General features: G+C 36.4%; 1 protein-coding gene across 2 annotated transcripts in view; it reads left to right on the top strand.

The window, feature by feature from the left end:
* Positions 1 to 22,096, top strand: part of LOC121644735 (glypican-1-like) — a 75,940-nt gene extending 53,844 nt beyond the window's left edge. For both annotated transcript variants that reach the window (XM_041992897.1, XM_041992898.1), the window contains 8 exons: positions 6,593 to 6,820; positions 7,432 to 7,595; positions 13,749 to 13,914; positions 14,089 to 14,213; positions 16,544 to 16,669; positions 17,009 to 17,142; positions 17,601 to 17,776; positions 18,620 to 22,096. In XM_041992897.1, the coding sequence (XP_041848831.1) occupies positions 6,593 to 6,820; positions 7,432 to 7,595; positions 13,749 to 13,914; positions 14,089 to 14,213; positions 16,544 to 16,669; positions 17,009 to 17,142; positions 17,601 to 17,776; positions 18,620 to 18,825 (1,325 nt within the window). In that variant the 3' untranslated portion in view covers positions 18,826 to 22,096. The remainder of the gene's footprint in view (positions 1 to 6,592; positions 6,821 to 7,431; positions 7,596 to 13,748; positions 13,915 to 14,088; positions 14,214 to 16,543; positions 16,670 to 17,008; positions 17,143 to 17,600; positions 17,777 to 18,619) is intronic.
* Positions 22,097 to 22,649: the final 553 nt, after the last annotated feature.

Here is a 22,649-nt window from a genome sequence, read left to right as displayed (position 1 = left end):
TGTTGATAAATGACATGCATTATGTGATGTGTCGGCTTGTTTAATCTAAGGGACCTTGTAATAGCATCTAAATTCCCGCTAAGGTTCTTGCAGTGTTCCTGTGTATGTGATAAGTGTTGTTATTGATGGAGAGTCTGACTTCATAAACACTCTAATGGCTCCCAGATCACCATTTGTGCATTTACTGTATTCAGGATAGCAGTGTTTGTTTGTGCCTGCTGTTTTTTTTTTTTTTTTTTCATTGTCCTTGCACAAGAAGAAAAAGACAACAAAAAAAAAAACAAAAAAAAAAACAAAGGGGAAAGAATCCCTATTATTTGTGGAGGGAGGATGGGTCATTGTTGTGACTGAAACGTCATCAATGAGAAATTCAGTCTGTCAACACTTTTTCTCCTCTTAGAAAATCTTTCAATGTTGAAAATTTCTTTTGTGTCAATTTCTTTTAAAGTGCAATTTTTTTTCATAATCATAACCCCAAGGTGAGAGAGTGATACTCTGAAATTTGCCCTCTCTCTTGCACCTGTACTACAGGACTCTGAGGGAGGCAAGAAAGACCATGGCTGATCATTCCCACCCCTGTCACAAACTCTTTATCCCTCTGGCAGGAGGGATGAAGGACCAAAACCTCATGCCACAGAAACATTAAGCTATCCACTATTCACCTAACCGACACATCTGTACAACAAAAGCTCACATAGTTATTCGTCACACCATCACACACTGCTGTTAAGTTTGTATTATCATCCCGCTTTATTTTATTTTATTTATTTATTTTTTCTAACAATTACAAATGTTTGCATATTACTGTAAAGTTTACACATGGGAGCTACAGTTTAACTTTGATAATCAACTAGTTTAGATCCCTAAACCTAACTAAGTGGGAATGGTGTCTAAACCTAAGCAAGAATTTATTAATGCCCTTCTTAATGTAACCTACTTATCTTTCAGTGTCAGCTTCTGGAAAAGGAGATGTTTTGATTTTGAATCACATATTGGAGTGTTGGGGAGTCCATCAGTCACACTGCTAGACATTCCCAGATTGGAAATAACAGCTGTTGTATTGCAGATCCAACCTAGAAGCAGCACAGATGTTATATTTAAAAAAAACAAAAAAAAACAAACAAATGTATAGAAATTTGCAGTATAAGCATTCTGTCTCTTTATTTGAAAGCTGAGTAGTTTTTTTAAGTAGTATTTCAATGCCCCCTTCACCTGTTTCTATTCTTCGTCTCTTGGCATATGCCTCATTTCTTGCTATCTGTCTCTCTTCTCTGCCAAAGACCCATCCAGCTAATGCAATCATTCAGCACTCGTCAAATGAAGAAATAGAATAAAGATTGTCAGATATAAAAGAGATGTACAGTTGCTGCCTTTGCAGCCATTTTTCATGTCCTACTCCCATCCATTCTGTCACTGCTCTTTCTTTTCAGTTGATTCCTCCATTAGAAGGCCATGGTTCTTTGCCAAAGCTCAGCTCTATCATGTTTCTTTCTCAAGCTTCCTTGTCAACAATCTACTTTCATTTTTCTCCCTTTTCATTTTGTTGGTAGTGTCAACAGCCTTATAATTCAGAAATCAGGCTATTTGCTTAACTTGTGCATTTCACAAAGTATTTTTAGTGTTCCAACATGTTCCCAACTAAGCAAAACATTTCCTGCACATGAAGGGCAGGGTTAACTCCCAATTAGAGGAAACAAATTCCAGAAAAAGTTTTACCAGAAACCAGACACAGACGAGGACAGAGAAGTCATAAAATAACGGTTTTTATTTTAAATCTTTGCCTCTAATTGTAATCACAGAAAAAAAAACAGTCATTGGTTTAAATCTAGTTTTGTTAAAAAACAGTAAATGTTACCAAAGCCTGAATATAAATGTGTGACATAACCCTTAGTCTGTTAATACATTTATGTGAGAAAGTAATATAGATCACTGATACATCTGTGTTATACAGAATCTCTGGTGAACAATCCACCAGTAATGAGTAAGGGGAGAGTAAAGATTGAAATACAACACACAAACACAGGCATGGAAAGAGGTCATGTGGAGTTGGAGGCTCTCGCTTAAAGCTCTGTATTGATTTGTAAAAGGCCAATAGACTGTGGAATATCTGTGAGCAGTGTTATGTTCAGTAGGATTTTGTATATGAAATTAAGTTAAAATAAGCCTCTGACATGTCAAGGTGGCCTGGATGTGAAGCTCAGAGTGATTACAAATGAAATCATTAACTCCCCTCTCACCACAGGAAGAAAGTCATTAAGGCATGCATGCTTCACTTAGCTTGTTCTTATTGTGTGCATGTTAGTGTGTGTGTGTGAAAGCTATGACTGGGGCTTGATCATTTTTGTGATCTACTGTCACATCAGAGAAATGTTTTTGCTATTAATTATTTAAGTACACAGTCTGTGTGGTTGGTTTTTGTAGCAGAGCTAATGGATACAGTTAAAATGATAACATGAAATCAGATGGGATATATCAGCATATAAAAATGAAAAAAAATCTATAAAGGCATATTATAAACCAACTAAGTATGCCTCAGTTTGCTTGGTTATTTTTAATTCTTGCTTTATATTAAATTTGAGCAATAGAAATATGTAAAAGGATTCTCCCTATTTCTCTTGATGCATTCATGGTGTGAAAAAATAGTGGTCCAACCCACTCAGTGTGACTGAGTGTTAAAGTGTGCTTCATCAGATATAAATGTATATCATAGACAAAATCAAATTATGTTTACTAACGAGCTCAATGTGTCATATTCTGAAAACCACAGTAAGTCGAGGGGAAAACAGCTGGCACCAGACTATGCCAGCTTATAGTCTGTGGTTAAAACACAAATGAATTCCTATAATAAGTTAGAAACTTTAGATTTCGAGAGGGTGGAGACCTTCAAGTGTCTTGGGGTCCACATCTTAGTCAAACTCTTCTGGGCCACAAACATTTCTCAGCAGGGGAGGAAAGCACAGCAAAGGCTGTACTTTCTCAGGAAGCTGTGTCAGACCCACCTCCCTCTGCACCTGCTTATAAACATTTACATGATCCACCATTCTGATCCGCCTGACTTATTGCTACATGTTTTGGTTCAGCAGCTGCGGAGAGGACAGGAAAGATCTACAGCGGGTGGTGAGAGGTGCAGCATAGCTGATTTGGACCACACTGCTCCTCTTCAGAGACATCTACACTGATCTATGGGTCCCCTCACACCCTGGACAATCCCTTCTCTACTTCCTCCTGTCTGAAAAACACTAGTGTCCTCAATAGTAAAACAAACAGGCTTAGGAACAGTTTTTATCCAGAAGCTGTTAAAAGGAATTCTTGAACATAGCTGGTTTGCTCCACCTCCCCACTACTGATAATGGGCACACATGAAATTACATAAAGGTTAGTATTTACAGTTCAATATTGAAATATCACAGCTCTCTCCAGATTCGATGCTTTGAAACGAGGCATGAACATTTTAGACAGGAGCTTCACCTAAGAAATTATTATAAGGAAGAACAGGTATGTGGTAAATTAACATAGAAATGCATACACTTGTTTACCAATGTTGATTCCTAGAACTGGGACCCTACATAAAAAGCAAATAAAAACAGAATGCAATGGTTTGGAAATTTCATAAAACAATGTTTTATTCACTGCAGGGAAAAAAATTCACTATTTAATGTAAAAGATTTGCTCGTCTTGAATTTTATTTTAGAAGCTTGTCTCAAAAAAAAGTAGAGACACAGACATGTTTACCATTGAGTAGTATCTCCTCTTCTTTTAACAACTTACTGCAGATATCTGGGATCTCAGGAAACCAATTGCTACACATTTGAGGGAGAAATTTCCCCACAAATTCTTGTCTAATACAAGATTCTAGCAGAGTTTGAGCTTGTGGATTCCTGTGTTACAGAGACACAAACAAATGAAGATTGAGGAAGGTCATTTCACACACAGAACACAGACAAGCACAAACGTGCGCAGTGGGTTTTTGTCTTACTAATGATAATCATTACTCACACGAGTTGAAGGGCAGAGGAGAACTAGACTACATGATGCCATTTACCAAAATTTGCCCTCTAGTTGTAGTTTTTTATAGTACAGTTGAAAAAAAAAAACACTATGAACAGAAATGCAGATATTCAATTTCTTTATGACAACTTCTCTTGATCACATTAAAGAAACTATATGAGCTGAAATCCATTTTAGAGCTAAGGCATTTTTTACAATATACTGTTACTGACAACACACGACAGTAATAAATTATAATGGAGATTAAAAGCAAATCTGCACCTGTCACAGCAACTTACTGTTTGTCTGTCTGTCTTATAGGCTACTGTGTGTTCTGGATGGGTGCTTATTTTGTTTCTCTTTGTGCTGACTTCTGAAAAGAAAACAAAAATTATGTGTGTGTTGGGTTGTGTTGTGTTTTCCTCCCTGTTAAACAAAATCCTCTCCTCCTATCCTGGTACCTTGATGTCGGTCCAGACCTTTGTTTACATGCGGTTTGAATGACAGGACATCAGTGAACAGATTATGGATGTGTCACATACCTTAGGCTAGCTGCTAATAACCTCTGGATGTACAGCTGCTGCATGTTTGATTTATCTCATCAGTCATCGACATGTTATTGGTTTACAAACACTAAATCAGGGGTCAGCGACCTGCAGCTTCGGAGGTCGGACCTCCAGGTCTCTGGACCTTCCATAATGGTTCTTACTGCAAAGCTAACAATGCTAAAGAACTAGCTAATGTTTTTAAATATAAATATAATAACAAATGTAGATCTTTAGCAATTTTTCTTTTTTTTCATGAAATACCTGCATTGAATTTCCACAACATAATGACACTAAAAGTACCAGTAATATTTTTTTTTATCTATTTTTTGTGTTTTGAGGATGTAAAATATGTTTTTTTTTTAACATATTTTTTTTTTACAAATGTCTACAGCCCATAGAAAAAAGTCTGTCTATCCTCTTTTTGTAATAGTTTTTTTATTTTATTTTAAAGTGTATATATATATATATATATATATATATATATATATATATATATATATATATATATATATATATATATATAATAGAATAGAATAGAATAGAATAGAATAGAATAGAATGGTATATACCTGTTGCATCTACATTTGTATGTGTTCAGTGTTGTACCTGAATTGCCAAAACACTAATTTCATATAACTGTTATATAACTACTCATGAAATGTTGCATTTACAAGAAAAAAATAACCTTTTACAAAACTTTCAAAAGATCTAAACTAATGTCCATGTGGAAATAATGTATAGTAACTTTATTATGTGTTACTACATGTAGCTCAGTGTAAACCCAAACGAGAGAAATGCCAGAATGTAATTAGTTGTGGAAACAAACTGTAATCTAGAACATCCTAATCTGTCTGGGTTTAAACTTGAGCTCGATATCATCTAAAAATGTCTCTAGAGGTTTCCTAAAAATGAGGTGCATACATATACTTTAGACAGACAGGCAATACAATGTAGAAAAAGACAGTATATAACATTATGTGGTAAGGGGTTGTCTGTACAACTAAACATGAGTCACACCTGCTAACATTTGGTGCTAAATAAATTTGTTCAAATCCACAGCTCTAATGAGAGTGGACCTTCTACCTTGGAGTGTGTGAAAATGTCACAAGAAAAGTAACAAACAGCAGCAGCTGTGAAACAAGGTGGCCACTGTTTATTATTGAGATGGGAAACAGAACAGAGATAGAGTATCTAGCAAGGCCAGTGCTTAGATTATGCTACGCAGATGGGTCAGTATGAGCTTAGCATAATAACGTATTATATAACGCCAAGTGCTGAGATTGTCTTTAGGCCCTTTGCATGTGATTTTTATAGTTTTGCTTTTGTATCACACAACTCAGTGTTCCCCTAAGTTTGTCATCAGCGGAGCTGTTAAAAGACAGAGTGTGTTTGTATTTTGTTCAACTTTGCAAGATGGTCTGTGATGGATGTTTTATGTATACAATTTTTATTTATTAAATAAAAAAAAACATCTCTATAGAGGAATGAGCCAATTCAAGAAGGTATGTCCCCTGTGGGGGCAGCAATCGCTCCTTTTTTGCATTTCCTTTAGATTTTGGGTAGTGGCTGCCAAAGATAAGACACCCACAAAGTAAACACAGCAGACTACAGTTTTTGTCCTCTTGCCACACACACACAAACACGTTTATACACACAAAGGCAATGAAAGAGATAAACATGCAGCCACACACTCAGAGGTATATCATGCTTTAATTTACTTCATATGTGGAATTATTGCAAATGCAATAATCTATGACTGGATGGATGGTCCAGGCTGGAATTTCAGTCCATAAAACAAGAGGCAGAGCAAGAGCTTTGCAAATGTTCCTGCTGAGGGGCAAATAGTTTATTCTGTTCTATTCTATTCTATTCTATTCTATTCTATTCTATTCTATTCTATTCGTCTAGAGTCTTTGGCCAGAGGACATTAAGGACATATGTGTAGTAATGGCATAAAAGACCTGCTAAGAAAGAGGGGACTAAACCATGAAGTAATTTAGGTATGTATATGTCTTATGTATATATGTCTTTATGTATATTTTGTATTTGTTTTTCAGAATACTTCCATGAGTTGCTGAACCGCTCCATGATAAGTCTGCAGGAGACTTTCACTTCCACTTGGGGCGCTCTGTACTCCGAGAATGCCAAGGTCTTCTCTGACCTATACAAGGATTTGAGGGGCTACTACCAGGGCTCCAAGCTCAACCTGGAAGAGTTGTTCAGTGAATTCTGGGCCAAACTACTGGAGAAGGTCCTCTATCAGGAAAACAAGAAAAACTCAATAGGTACATTCATACTATTACTATCAGTTAGTGTCTCAAGGTTGAATGAATTTTTGTCCATGAGGTATTTATCTCAGTAGTGAGACAAAGAACATACTTACTGATATCAGACAGAAGTTACTTGTTACTTTTTCCAGCTTTAGTCTGACATTTCCAATACTTTCATTTTTTTTTTATTAGGGAGGGTTTGAAACTCCCTAACTACAGCTCTGAATGCATTGTCATTATGATTCTACACAAATGTGTAGCCATGCCTACATACTTGTTTTGCTGAAGTTTTATAACAGTGCAAAGAAAGACCACTTAAGCTAATTTCTCCATTTATCAAGTAACAGTCACAAAGTACAGACAGCATGTACATTCTGCTAAAAATATTTCTTTTGCAGTTCACATTTTGATAGCATGACATCATTAGACCACCCTGGTGCTGATGGACTAGTTCTTCCATTATATTAATAAAACTGATAAACTATTGTGTGAAGTCATCATTTAAGACCAATACCAAACATTGTAATGTGAATCATTTCAAAAGTTAGAAAAAATAGAAACAACCAAACTGCACTTTTTTTTGCACTATGATAAAGTTTTTGAGAAATCTATTCTGATAATTACAGATGAGGAGTACCTGGAGTGTGTTTCAAAGGAGATGGAGACACTAGAGCCTTTTGGAAACACACCTGAGATATTGACAATAGAAGTCACCCGCAAATTTGTGGCAGCTCGCTCATTTGTTCTGGGACTGCTGCTCAGCAAAGACGTGGTGCAAAAGGTTTCTCAGGTAACAAGTCACCTCTCATCCCTACTTATAACTGGTCACTTTCACTTAAAATGATTATCTTATTGTTTGTCTTACATATATATATATATATATATATATATATATATATATATATATATACAGATGTACACAGGTCTGTGTTAACACTCCACTTGCACAGTGTGAAGCAGTGGCAGATCAATGTTGGTAGAAATGAGAGGCTCCATAAAATATGGCTTACGGTGCAGACAATCAGCCCCTGCAACAACAGTTAATGTCAACTCCACATTGAAAAATATCTCCTCGGGCTGCAGGTGGGGTTAATATGTCCCAAGAGAAATGGTTCCCTCTGTACATAAGACAAGAGTAAGGTTAAGATCAGAGCAAGCCTGAGAAATCATTTCAGGGAGGTGGCCAGTATTGATGCCCCAATGAAAAATATACAGTAACCTGTCTACAGTGGGTTAGAAGAGTGTTGAGAGTTGGGGCCCCATGAGAAATACTCACATGCTTTTAGAAAACAGATGCTGCCTCAGGTATGAATATTGCAATGAGTTTCTTGATGAAATATTACAAGGTCATGCTGTATGTAGGTGTGAAATGACAAATAGCAGAAGAAAAAACTTGCAGGACTACACATTTGGATACATTTCAAAGAAATAATTTAGATGATCCTTCCCCCTTTTACTCTGATATATGTCATCTGGCTGGCACTGTAGGAGGTACATGTTGAGAGCAAGTCTGTCTTGGTAAATTTCTTTGTACCTATGTATGTCTGGCCAAAAGAGCAAATACAATGTTTTTCCCTTACACAAAGGGACCTGGTAATGGCTGAATTACATGCATGTAGCAACGTCTGTACAGCACAACCCTGCAATTAGCCAGTGACAAACAAGGTGACAGCTAGGATAACACCTGACCTGATAGTAAGGGAGTCATGCAATTCATAAGCCAAGCCTTGAACCATAACTCTGCTTCACATATCAATTTAAACAGAGTAATCAAATTGCTCCTCAAGACTCAGTGCTTAAAGTAAAGAAATGCACATACCTTTTCATTCCATCATTTCTTCATTATTACTCATTCTTGATAGCCATTTTCTGACCATTTAGTTGGTGCTGAAGGACAATGAGCGATGTGCTGGTTATGGATTACTTTCAGTCCTTTGGAAGGCAAGACCACTCAGAAATGCAAGAATAGCCACTATGGACACACTTGTCTAATCTCTGTCAAAGAGAATTTACTAAACAAGTCCCTTTAGTTGAGCCAAAAGACAGAATGTTTAATCTTTGCTTCTTTTAAGTTTGTTTGCCTATTTTACACAATATTAAAAGAATCTCATTTTACGCTCATAATTTGTGACATGCTGGTTTGCTGTCTTCCTTAAAACACTGTCACAGCTGTGTTGTAATTAAGTAAACCACAACAGCAACGGATGTGAAGGGAGAGAAAGGAGGTAGTGAGAAAAAGAAATAAAAGAAGATAAAAAAATCCAACTTTCTCTCATCCCTTACTGCTTTATTCTCCTCCATTTTGCATTCAAATTGTATGACATCATTTCTGTTTCCATTCAATACAACTGCACCCTGTGGTGCCTTCTGCTTCCTTTTAGGTGGATTATCAATTTGACATTTCTCCCTCCTTCACATTGTAATGCTAACTTTAACTTATTGAGCCCTAATGAGACAACCTCTCCTATTTATAGCTGTGTATTGCCACATTAAAGGGGCCCCTGACTGAAGATGTTTACTGCTTGCTGTTCACGGAGGTGTTACACTGCTTGAGAGTAAACCAGCAGAGATTAAAGGAAAATTCTGTCAAAGTATGTGTGCGCTCCAAATGTCTTCCACAGAAGTTGATATTTAGAGGAATGATGACAAGAATCCTTGCTGTGTTAGTTTGATTAGGCATGTAAAAATAGGGTTGCGTAGTGAAGGGCATTAAAAGAGTACCCTGTAAGGAAGCTGCAGAGATGAAGCTAAGTAGAGCAGAGAGAGACATAAGGTAAAAATGAATAATTTGAGAGTTCTTTTTTTCCTGAGACAGAATAGGAGATCTGAGCCAGAGCCTGTAGTCTTTCTTTCCAGTGAAACATTAATTTCTCCCTTCCTTTGCAGTAGGGTACACTGCTTGGTATGCCCTTAACTTTTTCTGGACTGTTTTATTCCCATGGGTAGGAGAATTCAGGAAGTAGGCCACGTACCGCATGGCTCATTCCAGAGGCAAGGAGTCTAGATCATCTCACTCCATAACACAAGGGGGGAGAGGTAGTTCATATATCCTTACTAATTATGGAGGAAAGACAAGCAGAACTACTAAGAGAAAGAAAGGTAGTTGTGTAAGACAGACAGTACAGACAGAATTTGGTGTATACGGTGATGGTGAAACATGGACAAGTAAGCAAAAGGGCATCAGAGACATGTCAAAGAACCACATAAGCAAACAGCAAAGGAACAATTTCAAACCTAAAAGTTCATATTGATATCTCTCGTTAGATTAGCATTGAGAGGTTTTAAATCAGGTCAGTGTTGGAAAGATAAAACAGTAATCTAATTATTTAGCTGCTGCCTTTTTAAAAGAAATTTTCACCTTGAATAGCATTCATAAAATGAATATCCAAGAGCCACAACTGTGAGGCCGAAATGAACAACTTTTGGTTGTATGAAACAGAGAATTATTGGAAAATTCCTTGGAATATGTCTCGTTGGCTTCATCACTGGGCAAGAGTGAGATTTGATAAACTAAAGCAGAAAAACATATATCCTTCCAACCAATCATACTGTGATTAAAGGGTAAATAAGAGCTCAGAAGTAGATGAAGCAAGATAAATGCTTGGTACACTTTAGTCACAATATTAATGGGTTCTATGGTTTGTACAATATTTGGTGCCTTGTTTGTTATGGAATAAGTGAATCAGTTTCCTGGCTAATTATCAGAAAAATGAATGTGCATTGCTTTTTGCTTCTCTGATGGCTGCTCTTTTTTATTCGCCTGCGTATAAGATTCCAAATATTACCTGATGTTTTGAATATAATTGTAATTATTGAAAACATCACTAACAAACTCATCCACAATGAAAGACACCAAGGCTAATTTTGTGTTTTATAGTGTTGAAGGAAGGGATCCCAATCCACCCCTTAAAAGGTGACATAATTAGAAATGGATTAACAACTGCCCAAGATGAATATTTATCTTAAAGTTTTTTTTGTTTTTTTTTGATGATGGTGTTACTTAGAGTTAAAACAAAAATAAAAATCATCCCACTCTATCTCTAATTTTAAATCATTCCCTTCACTCCTTCCTGCACATTCCCTTCTCTGACTCTTTTCCTCACCAAAAAAAGCAATCATCTGACTCATCCCTGGCTAATAAGTGGTAGGGTATGGATGGGAGGAGGGGAGAAAATAAGTGGAGGAATGAGGATCTGACTCATGTCTCATATGACTTGAGATTAAGCCTGGGAATGTGGTTATTGCTTTTCTGTGTCACTTGCTTCCTTGATGCTGCCCTTGTTACTTAACTGAGAAAGATTGCCATTATCTTTCGTAGAGATGAATTTTCTAATTTAGCCCCGACATTGTGTCCATTTTTTTGTTTGTTTGTTTGTTTTTAGATCTATAAAATTAAAGATTTAATTGTCTTCAAACAGCATAAAAGTAAATTACTTGTTTGATTAAATTGTGATTATGCTTGTAGGAAAATTGATAAATTGTCAATGACAAAATCAAGAAACAAAAGTTTTACATTTCTAATATAATGTAAAAACAGCATGCATATATTAGTGATGTCAAATTTGTAGCCTGTGTAAAGCAGAAAGAAATCTGCATCAAATATAAATGTAGTAACACTTTGCAAAACATAAATGACTAAAACTTTAACCAAATGAATAAAATGAGCTCTCAAACCATAAGAAAATAATCAATGCCCCCTGCTCTGAGGCACTGGGGATATCAGCCGACTGGTCTCAGATCAGTTCAAACGAAGCACATGAACAGTCAAACTGAGCTCATTTTAACCAAAACAAACAGCATAGATGTAAAATCACAAATGCATACTACAGAAAGCAAATTTCTATACATTGTTTTCTTATTTTCTTTTTCAGTGACGCGTATTCAAGATGAATATATATATATATTCATCTTGAATATGCGTCACTGAAAAAAAAAAAAAATATATATATATATATATATATATATATGTATATATATATTAAAGGTTTGTATTAAAGTTGATTTAAGCAGAGCTCCCTTTTTGCCAGTCTACTTGTTTTCAGCTATGAGTGGAAAAATTCTGTTTGAAGCCCTCTGTTTATTTATTAATTTTTAAAACGATGCTTCTTAATTTGGGATTATTCCAGGTTATATAAAGTAGCACTGGGTATCCCATTTTTTTCTTGTTATCCTCATCCAGTTTGAAATTGTGATGTTGTGACAACCCTTCTTCTCATTATTCTCCTGCAGTCCATATTCTGTTGGCTCTGGCAGAAAGATATGTTTCCATAATGACAGCAGAGCAGGAAGCTAGCTCATTGCTAGCCTTAACTGATAGTTCTTATAATTAATCCACTATCAAGAATGAGGTCACATTTGCACATTTTTATCCCCCTGTGTCATGCAAATGTGACTTTAAACCTGCCTTAACAATGCTGAAGCAAAAAAAAATGATGAAAAATTGTTGAAATGTCTAATTCCACTTATCTGTATAACACTGTTTTGGACTTTTTAATGTGTGTTAGGAATCTACTGTCTAAAAAATGCAACATGCCTCAATGTAAAACCTCTAAATTTTCTTAACTATGATTTTTTTTTGTGTGTGTGTTTTTAATGTCTTTATTGTACTAATGCAATTTCTCTTAATCACCATTAAGTTATAAATATACAGTATAATGTCAATTCTAAATCACAGAATTAGTTTGTTTGCTTGCTTCAGTACAAATCAGGTGGAAGAATTTATTCTGTAGCCACTGAAACAGTGAGTTTAGTTTTCACCACAATCCATACAGCCAAACATATGACTAAGTCAACTAAAACATTATTTACCTCTTCAAGTTAAGTCCACCATAGTCAGCATTTAAATAACAGAGATAACAGAAACCAGAGCTCATACTGATTATGAGTAATTTAACCAGCTTAGTCTGAACTCATTCATCAGCTGCTTCCATCTTCCCAAACAACTATCTGTAGTTGTTTGTATTTAAAAATATTAAATTTTTGGAATATTTTTAAGTTAGAAAATTTAAATTCAATTCAACTGTGTTTATTCTACCTAAGTACATAGCTTACCATGTAATTAAGCTTCATGTTCAGTTAAAATAATCACTTTTAGGTTTACTGCACTTGGTTTTCCATCAGCTGATAAATATGGTCTGTTTTGTACCACAGACCATATTTAGCAGCTGTCTGTTTCATAAAATGTTGAAAGCAATTACAATTCTGTTTTCCCATCAGGTCCCTATTGTTGTCCTATTTTCACTGTATATTTGTTCAAATCTGGTTTTAACTGTGACTTTGCTGTTGGAGAAGCAGTTTCCAGGAAAAGCATCTTTCTGGCCCAGATGTCAGCTTAGAAGAGCTTTGTATGCGTAGCTGGGTTCATTCCATCTCTCTCCTTCCTCTCTCTCACAGACACACACCCCGTACTTCCTGAGATTTTGTATGCATAGCAGTAGTCTCTTGTGAACAGAGCTTACTGGTATTAACCCAGTTTCACTTTTCACGTACAAAGGCCTTTTTCCCCTTGGGAACAGCCTTGTGGGACAGGGAGAGAAATGGAAGAGACAGGAAGGACAGAGTGAGGGACCGAGAATACTTGTATCAATGTCATGGCCTTTTCATTGCTTGTGAAAGAAACAGCGAATTTTCCCTTAGTGGTTTCCAAGGAAACGGTGGTGAAAGAAAGTCTCTTGCAAACTAAAAAAAAGGTCACTATGGGAGGTGACCTCCCACTGTTCTGCAACTGTCATTGTCTTGACTAAAAAATGTACATTTTTACATCTAATTAAAGCTGAACAGAAGTGTTGTGTAAAATAGCAGGACTTTTAACAAATGTACAACTTAATCAACTTGTGCTTTTCAAAATTGCCTTTCAAAGAACTGAAACTCGATTAAAAGAACAGCTTTTTTTTTGTTTTTATTCAAGTGGTATATACTTAGTTTTGTTTGTGTCCTACCTCAGGTGCCACTGAGCCAGGAGTGCATGCGAGCCATTACGAAGATGACTTATTGTCCCTACTGCCGTGGCATGCCCTCTGCTAGACCTTGTTCCAACTATTGTAGCAACGTCATGAAGGGCTGTCTAGCCAACCAAGCTGACCTCAACACTGAATGGAGGCATCTAGCAGGTTGGGAGCACACACACATTCACACATGGATTAATTTTAGCCATAAGCCAGTTAAATGCTTTAACCTGACACATGATGTCAGTGAAGCTGCATTGCATTGCTTTACACAGATGCACTCCATGTGAAACAATTCACAGTTTTTTTTAGCACTAACTGTTTCTTTTGTCTTTGTAGAAACAATGTCGATTTTGGCGGAGCGACGCTTGAAGGATGTAGACAAAGTGATCCTCTCTATCCCGAATCATATATCAGGAGCCATGCTTACCATGGTGGAGAACCTTGACACAATAAACAGCAAGGTCAGATTACGTTTTGGTACACAAAGTACGATTTAAACACTGGACTTCATCATTAAAACATTTTTAACTATTATACATTGAAATGTAGAATAATCATACAAACAAATGGTGATCGTACTCTAGTTAATTCTATTTAATCTAGGATGCAGATTAGTACAATGGTACAGCTCAATATTTTACTAATTTTGAACACTCATTCATATTCATATAATTTTCATTTGAAGGGTCTATAATTTCTTTACATTGTTTATTGTAAAAAAAATTTAAAAAAAGTGTTTTTTTTTATTTCTTTTTTTTTTTTTTTTTTTTTTTTTATTACTGAAATAGTCTCTCTTAAAGATTGTACTCCTAAAAAGGCACAGTCTGTTCTGATTGGTCAAATGAGTATTCAAAAATGGCAGACTGCAAAATAATGGCTTATTTGTTCTTTTGGGGTTGCTAAAGAAACCATTTGATATTTCTAATTCAAATATGTGCAAAACTGTGACAATTTGCTGAGAAGATAAACTCTGTGTCCCAAACACCAGTACTAAAATGGAACTAATGCCAAAGGTGTCAAATTAATGGCATTAAAAATAAAGTAGTTCTCACATATTATGTATTGTTTGCTACAGTCATAATAAAAAAAAGACTGCCCGATGTAGAAACAACTTTTCTTTTTATATGGGATTGGGGCACCCATTCACACTCAAATCACATCTTTAGGGAGACATAAATTTATCTTTGATTCCAAATTTGTTGAATAAATCACAGGGAAATTGGCAAGCATTCACTCAAAAATAGCTTACAATATATTTCAAATGGCCCTGGAAACCTACTTTCTTGATCTACTTCTTACTCAAAGGGAGGTGGTCTTAGACCCACAATAGCCTGCTAACAATTTTTTTTCCCACAGGAAAGATTTCTCTCTTTCTTTTTTATTTTTCCTTTGCTCTTTTAGTAGGAAAACAGATTAAACAACATCCCTTACATTTGTATTCTAGTCCAGGCCAAGTAGCTTTAAGATATTTATTAAATGATAATTATGTGATTATGTGCTTATTTAGACAATTAAATGTCAGTAAAATGTTTTTACAGCAACATGGTTTGAAATACTAACTGAAGCTGATTCAGTCATACATTTTTTAAGGATTTTGAAATATTTGTTATATTTTGTAAAGGAGCAAAGATAACATTGTGATAATATAAAGATTTCACCTTAACTCATAGTTCAAAGCACTGCTTTGTTTAAACAGTTAACACCTATTTTCCTCTTATATGAAGGCCGTTGTAATGCTCCACATACCTGGTTTCAAATGAGGGGATGTGAGTCATGTCAGAGCCTGTAGGCCAAGCTTTACTTCATTGTTTAATGGTGTTTGGGCAACAGTTTTATATGATCCGTAATAGCGACTGGCAGCAGTGAAAAACTGACTGACCTATTTGGTGAAGGTGGAAAACGGTCTATAGCAAGAGGAAAGACAAAGCTTCCTCTGTGAAGGTTTCCTACAGAGCTGGGCTGGCCTGAGGTGAGCCGTAGCCTGGTGGACTGCCTCTGACCTGGTTCAGTGTAGTAATCACACACGGCTTCAACCTCTGATCCTCATCTTTTAGTGAAAGAGCTGTGGTGATCACACAGATGCCAACTTATGCTCACAGTTTTAAACAGATTATGTCTGGTTTCCATAATCTGCTGATGTTAAAAGCCATATGTTATTTGAGGTGCTTTCCTGTCCTGATAAAATCATAAAACCCTGACACAGAAACTACAGTTTGTTTATGTAAATATTGAGAACATTGTAATGTACTTTGAACCACAAGTTACAGGTACATGGAGAGACATTAGGATAAGCTTAACAAAGGATGATTTTATAGTTATGTGTGAATGTTCAAAGATTTGTTGCTACTCTGAGCAGGACAGATTGGATGATAGATTGACTGTAGTTTCACAGTATACCCTGTGCACCATTTATAAACTGCAAAGCCCATAGGGACAAGTAGTACTCCCTTTAGCTGTGAATCAGTCTTATGCATTGCTTTGATGTGCTTTCTGGGTCATAAAAAAAAAACAAAAAAACGGTTCCATGTGTCTTGGTTCACAAAGGTATGGATTCTATTTTACAGATAAGCTTAAAAGCTTTTTAGTCTCATAGATAAAAGTTAATTACAAAAAATAAACATTTAGTTTATGCAAAAAGTTACTAATTTAAATATCAAGTATGCACAATATCATCACACTTTCAAAAGCCATTTTATGAACGTGCCACCCCTTCATGTGTTTTTCCCCTCTCACTTTCCTTTTTTCACTCACTTTCTCACTTTCTATTATTTCTATTTCCTTTTTTCCTCAGTTGCTCCAGTCATGTGGCAGCCTCAGAGAAGGAGGAACGAGTAGCACAGGAGTTGAGGAAATAAAAGGAGGAAGAGTTACAGTAGAAGACAAGTTGGAAGACAGCTCAGTCAAAATGGCAAAGTTGGTTAGTATTTACTCAGTTGAATCTGTGCTCTTTTTATTACTCTCTGATGACCTTATCTAGCCCATTCACATAGATGTTTTTTCTTTCTTTTCTTTAAAGATGAGCCATTACTCATCATGGTTAATTAAACCACCATTGCTGTAAATTTCACCTTTGCACAGACAACAGTGGGATGATTAGAGGGGAATGAATGTTTAGATGGATGAATGAATCCGTTGACTGAGTACTGCAGGCAAAGGGCAAGTTTTTCTTGCTCTCCTGCCTGAGTGTGTTATCTTGCTGTTATTTTGGAGAAGAATACGAAAGCTTATGAATAACCTCTTGTCACCTCTGTCTTAGGTTGAGGATGTAGCCATGAGACTGAGAGACATGCAGTCGCACTGGGTTTCTCTTCCAAAAATTCTTTGCGACGACAGAGTTGCCACTGGAGCAGGGGCTGAAGATAAGTGTTGGAACGGGATAAGTCGTGCCAGGTAGGCTGAGAAAGAAATGCTCAGAATAAGTATCCCACCCACCCAATGTTTTTTAACGCTATCCAATGCATAGTGATTATAATAATAATGCCAAAGCAATGCATTTTAGTTTTTGATTTCTTTTTAGTCGTTATCACTTTTGTGTAAGTTAGGCTGGGACATTCAGAAAGCTACAAACTGGAAATTTCTAATATGATGTAAGAATTTTCTTTTTTTTTTTTTTTTAAGGAAAGCCATGATTATGCATTCATATGCATTCTTTTGCAAGTTTCCATGGTATTTATTAAGCAACTGCTGAGATTATGCAAAGCAGCGATTTCAAGAAATATAAAATTGCAATGTGACAAATGTTAATGGTGTATAAACCACATTTATATTTTTCATTTTTGGTGAAGTGCTTTAGCCATAGAGTATTCAGCCACACAAATGTCTCCCTTTATTTTATTCATATGATCCAGGTACCTGCCTGAGGTGATGGGCGATGGCATAGCCAGTCAGATCAACAATCCTGAAGTGGAAGTTGACATCACCAAACCGGACAAGACAATACGCCAACAAATATTGCAGCTAAAGGTCATGATTAACCGCCTAAAGAATGCTCTCAATGGTCGGGATGTGGACTTTCAGGATACCAGTAAGTAGTTTGCAAAGAGGTCTTTAAACTAGGAAACTAGGAAAGAAGCAACTTTAAAATAGGAAACTCTGACGAATTGTAATTTGAGGTGAAGCTGAAAGCATAATGCAGTCATCTCCAACATTAAAGCTGCACTACTGAACTTTAGAAGATTTTCACACTTTGAAGCTCCCTAACAAAGACATATTTTGGCATCCATCTTGCATTCTGTCTCTTCTATAAACTCTCTCCAGCCAGTAAAAGTCAGTCTGATGTTGACTTATCTGTTGGTCTGTCTTTTTCTTTTCCCTGCATCATCCAATGATGTCCCCTTCCATTTCTTTGCTGAATCAGACAAGCTACTTGTTAAAATTGGCCAGCATGTTGATATCCAGAAGTGTTTAAGTCATAACTTACATCTTCCATTCATTTTATTTAGTTCTTGATTTCTGGTACATTGATGAAAATGGATCAAATTTCAAACATAATACAGAAAATGCTAGGTTCAATTTCAGTGGTTCAATTAGCAATGCAATGAAACTAAATTAATAAAATTAAATAAAAAAATACTTTGTTAATGCTAGAGGGAAATTATACTGTTGTAGTATACAATGTAACATTCGCCACTTTACATCAGTGTATGTAACGTAACACTATGTAACACTACAACATAACAGTACAACTTTATTGTACTGCAGAGACCAGAAAGTCATCCAGTAATGATTGTAATGCATCTTAATTGGGAAGTTTTCTTATTTCTAGAAACGATCTTGATACCAATGTTTATTCTTACTTATGCATAAATATAATTTGTAAATTAATATGTTGAAAAATTATACTCATATTCTGACCCTCTTTCTCTAGATGATGATGCCAGCGGCTCTGGAAGTGGCAACTGTCCCGATGAAATGTGCTCCCGGGGCCCACGCCTTGTTGTACCCGTCACTGACCGACCCATATTCTATCTGTATCCTCCAGAAAAGAATAGGGTGAAATCCTCAGCCCAACAAAGCCTGCCGTCCATCGCTATCTGCCTGCTTTCACTGCTCACCCTGCTGCTCCGGCGATAATTGACAGAAGAATCTCCAAACTGGGACTGAGTTTGGTACATGGGGGCTGGGGGGAAGAGTTTGAAAATGAGGGAGGGGGCAAAGTTGGGGGTTAGTTACTCTGCCAAAAGTAAATGAGTTTAAAGAAACAACAACAAAAATAATAACAATAATAATAGTAACTTGGATGGACTTCCTTTGGCTTTGGATCAGAACAAAATGGAGTCATGAATATTCACCAGTGTTTTGTTCTGCTCTTGTCCTTTATTTTTCATTAGTCTATGACACCATTAGAGCTGGTCTTGTTTTCATCCTCTAAGGATATGTTTCTGGTGTTTGGGTTCTCTGAGACATGTAAGACTATATTGTTAACAGTATGTTGGTGTGGACACCACAGAGAGAGGGAGAATGGAGCTTTGGAGTGGCACTCAGATGCATGTCTGAGTTCCACTTATATTCAATAGAGTTACTTATTTATTGAGACTTGTCAGTAGACCCCAAATTGGTTTAACCACACTGAAATATGTATAAGTAAACTACACAAACCTCAAACTGAAAAGAAATTATGTAATGTTACTTTTAAATGAGGATAATCTGGACAACATGAGCCATCAGCCCTTTTAACGCATTAGGCTTTCTCTCAGTGAAGATGAGAGCGCTCCGCATCAGCACTTTCTGCCATTTCATCATGTAAGCTGTAATAAAAGCCATGATCACATTCACACAGACATAATCGTCCAATATAGGGGTAAGGTGTCCAGTACATCACTCTGTTCATCCATCCTTACATCCTTACATTCACCCCACCCTGCTTCCCTGCAAAGGCAGACCTTCCTCTCCAGACCCTGCTTGCAGTGTAGCATCAAGCTGAGATTCCGGTTTAAGCAAAGCGTGCTCAGCTGTGACAGATTTCAGATGACAGCATGTGGAATAGAGGTGTTGGTTCAAGATTGCCCTAACAACAAACAAGGCTTGTAATAGAACAGAAATGTACACAGAAACAGAAACACTGCTGTCCTGCTGCACTTTGTTAAGTAATCCTTTTATCTTCACAGCAGATCAAATATATAGTACACATCATGTTGTGTATTTTCCTTCCAGAAGCCCAGTGTTATTGTTCTTGCCATCATAATTTCAGTGTCATGGGCTATTTGTGTAATTACAGTAATGATCAGTATCACAGAAAATACCACATCATGAACGTCTTTGAAAATAACTACTATTTTTGTGGCAAACAAACCATGTACATATTTTTGATTGCTTCTTTGTTTTCTAGAAATGAAAAAAAAAAAACAACAGTGCAACACCAAACTTTTTATTATGGGCAGGCCATTGTTTGCTTTATGTATTTCTTTTCATATCCATTAGAGTATCCATATCTGCCTTTCATTTCTCTGAAATTTCTCTATATGAGTGCCTCTTTGTGCCCACCCCAATTCTCTCAACCTTTTCCATGCTCATCAGTTATAATGACCTTTAGAGTGTTCCTTTTGCTTTTACATGATAGCAAGGCAACATGACAATGACACAGTGCTTCATTATGTGTCAACCTTCCGAGGAATATTTTGGGAACACAGTGTAACGCCTTTCCTGATGAGATGCTTGCTTGATGAGAAATCAATTACTACACTTAAATTTAAATAAAAGTAAAAGCTCTCATTTTAGGAACGTTGTGTGAAGGATGATGGGACAATGATAGCAAATGTGTTTGCGTAAGAAATTGTGTGTGAATGTGTGTATTTGTCTATAATTCACAGAACAGGAGAGGGAAGCACGAACCTTTATAAATCATGTTTGGATGGAACAGGAATGAAATCTATTTAAAATGTATTGGACTAACATTGTTTAATAACTATTAAACTGACAGCAATGGGAGATTAATATAGCTCATTTTTTCAAAATTAGTATTTTCAACGTGCTACTGTAATTACTCATATTCTTTGCTGATGGTATCTGTGTTGTCAGAATTCTGTATGGCAGTGAGCTGGAAGGTGGAGTACTCAAATGGACAAGTTTTTAAATGAGCATCGTTGTGCACTGGGACAATCCACTAGAATTCTTGTCATCAAACATGTGCACATAGACAGTTTGTAATACTGCAAATTTTGGGGGCTCTGTCAAAGTTTGAGAAATGCAACTTTTAAATATCTGGTTAATACCTGCTCGGAAAATCAGTGACTTTGTTGTAATATTTGTTAGATGACAGGTGTCTTTGATGGTACTCCTTTTTTTTTTTTTAAATGCTTTATTACTGAATGATTTGTTGCTGTGTGTTTGTGTGTTGGTGTCTGTCTCTGTGTTAGTCCCTGGTTAAAAAATCTGCCTGTGACTGCCTTTGACACTTTGGGGTCAATTTTGAGATTAGAAGAGCAATATTAGCTGTTGTGTTGGGGATTTAAAAAAAAAGAAAAAAAAAAAAAAAAGATTTGAACAAAGTTAGCAAGCACATTACACAGGTTCTCTTTTTGTGACCTTTTGGGAAAAATCTGAACATGACTGTGAAAGAACACAAAGCCCTGAAAAGAATAAGAAATTGTTCCAACTGTGATGGTGACATTCCAGTTCAAAGATGACCCGCGACTTTAGACTCACAACTTCGGTTTCAGTGACTGCCTCACAATGTCATCGGCTGAAATTTGCACAACCCCACTACCCTCCCCACCCCTCCTCCTTCACTTTTTGATCTCATTAATTTGTTGTTCAAAGTCCCCCCTCCCCTTTGTAAAACCTGCACTTTTATGAGGCCACTAAATGGCATTGTCTGCACAGAGACATCACAAGACGGTCGATCGATACAAGAGTCAACACCTTCCAGAAACGACTATTGATTGGGGATGTGTGTGTATGCAGATAGATGTGGCCCAGCAAGCCGACTCCTGTTTGACGATGGTGAAAGAGTGTAAACATGAAGCCCTTCCCCCTTATTGTGTGAGGAAGCAGGAAAAAGCACAGCACTGATCTCAAATCAGTGTTTGTCCTGCCTTCATTCATAACTGCAGGTGGCAATAATGCAAAGCTGATTACCTAACATTTATTAACAGCTTTATTTTACACTGAGCTAAGAATGGGAGGCATTTCTGAAAGGTGCCAAGTTATGAGGAAAATAAATACTTTATTTTTTTTTTCTTGTTTTGGTTGACTTTTGTTGTATTGTTATCAGATCAGATTATGGAAAGTTTGTTCTTACAGTGAAGACAGAAGCCAGAAAGAGGTTGAGAAATATATAAAATGTCTCGTTTGCTGTTGTACCTGAGATCTTGTGTCAATTATATACATTGTAAGATTTTCAACATTCCCTGTGTCTTGTTTCATTAATAGTGTTTTTTTCTAAGTTTTCCTTAAGTAAACAAGAGAAAAATCCACATTTTTTATACACAGATATGATGTTATAATGTTTCAAGATATATTCACGAAGCAGCTTTACAAACATATAAGACATATAACTTACTTTCTTAAAAAGGAAAGTGTGTGTTTTGCTTCAAACCACCCATACCATCTGCTTACATTTTTTTGAAGAGCAGTGGGCTACTGCCACTTGAAAAAGGCCAATATGCTGCAGTGATGATGTCAGAGGAGACAGCTGCTGTCCAGAGCTGCCACAGAGGAAAAAGTGCCACATGTTTAGAGCACACTAAGTGCTTTGTCTTGTTCCTATGTAGAAAATGAGAGTATAAACCCTATGGAGATGTTTTTAAAAAGGTGTACCTCACCATGATCCTATGGGAGACTAAAAAAAGCTACCATGCACATTCAAAAATCTGATATAGACAATGCTTCAAGTATAAAAGGTCTCAGAGCAAGGCTGCAATGAAAATAGAGGCTACAAATTGAATCATATGAAACTG

This window comes from Melanotaenia boesemani, chromosome 8, assembly GCF_017639745.1.
Source record: "Melanotaenia boesemani isolate fMelBoe1 chromosome 8, fMelBoe1.pri, whole genome shotgun sequence".
Classification (NCBI taxonomy): domain Eukaryota; kingdom Metazoa; phylum Chordata; class Actinopteri; order Atheriniformes; family Melanotaeniidae; genus Melanotaenia; species Melanotaenia boesemani.
This window is presented reverse-complemented; position numbering and strand designations above follow the sequence as displayed.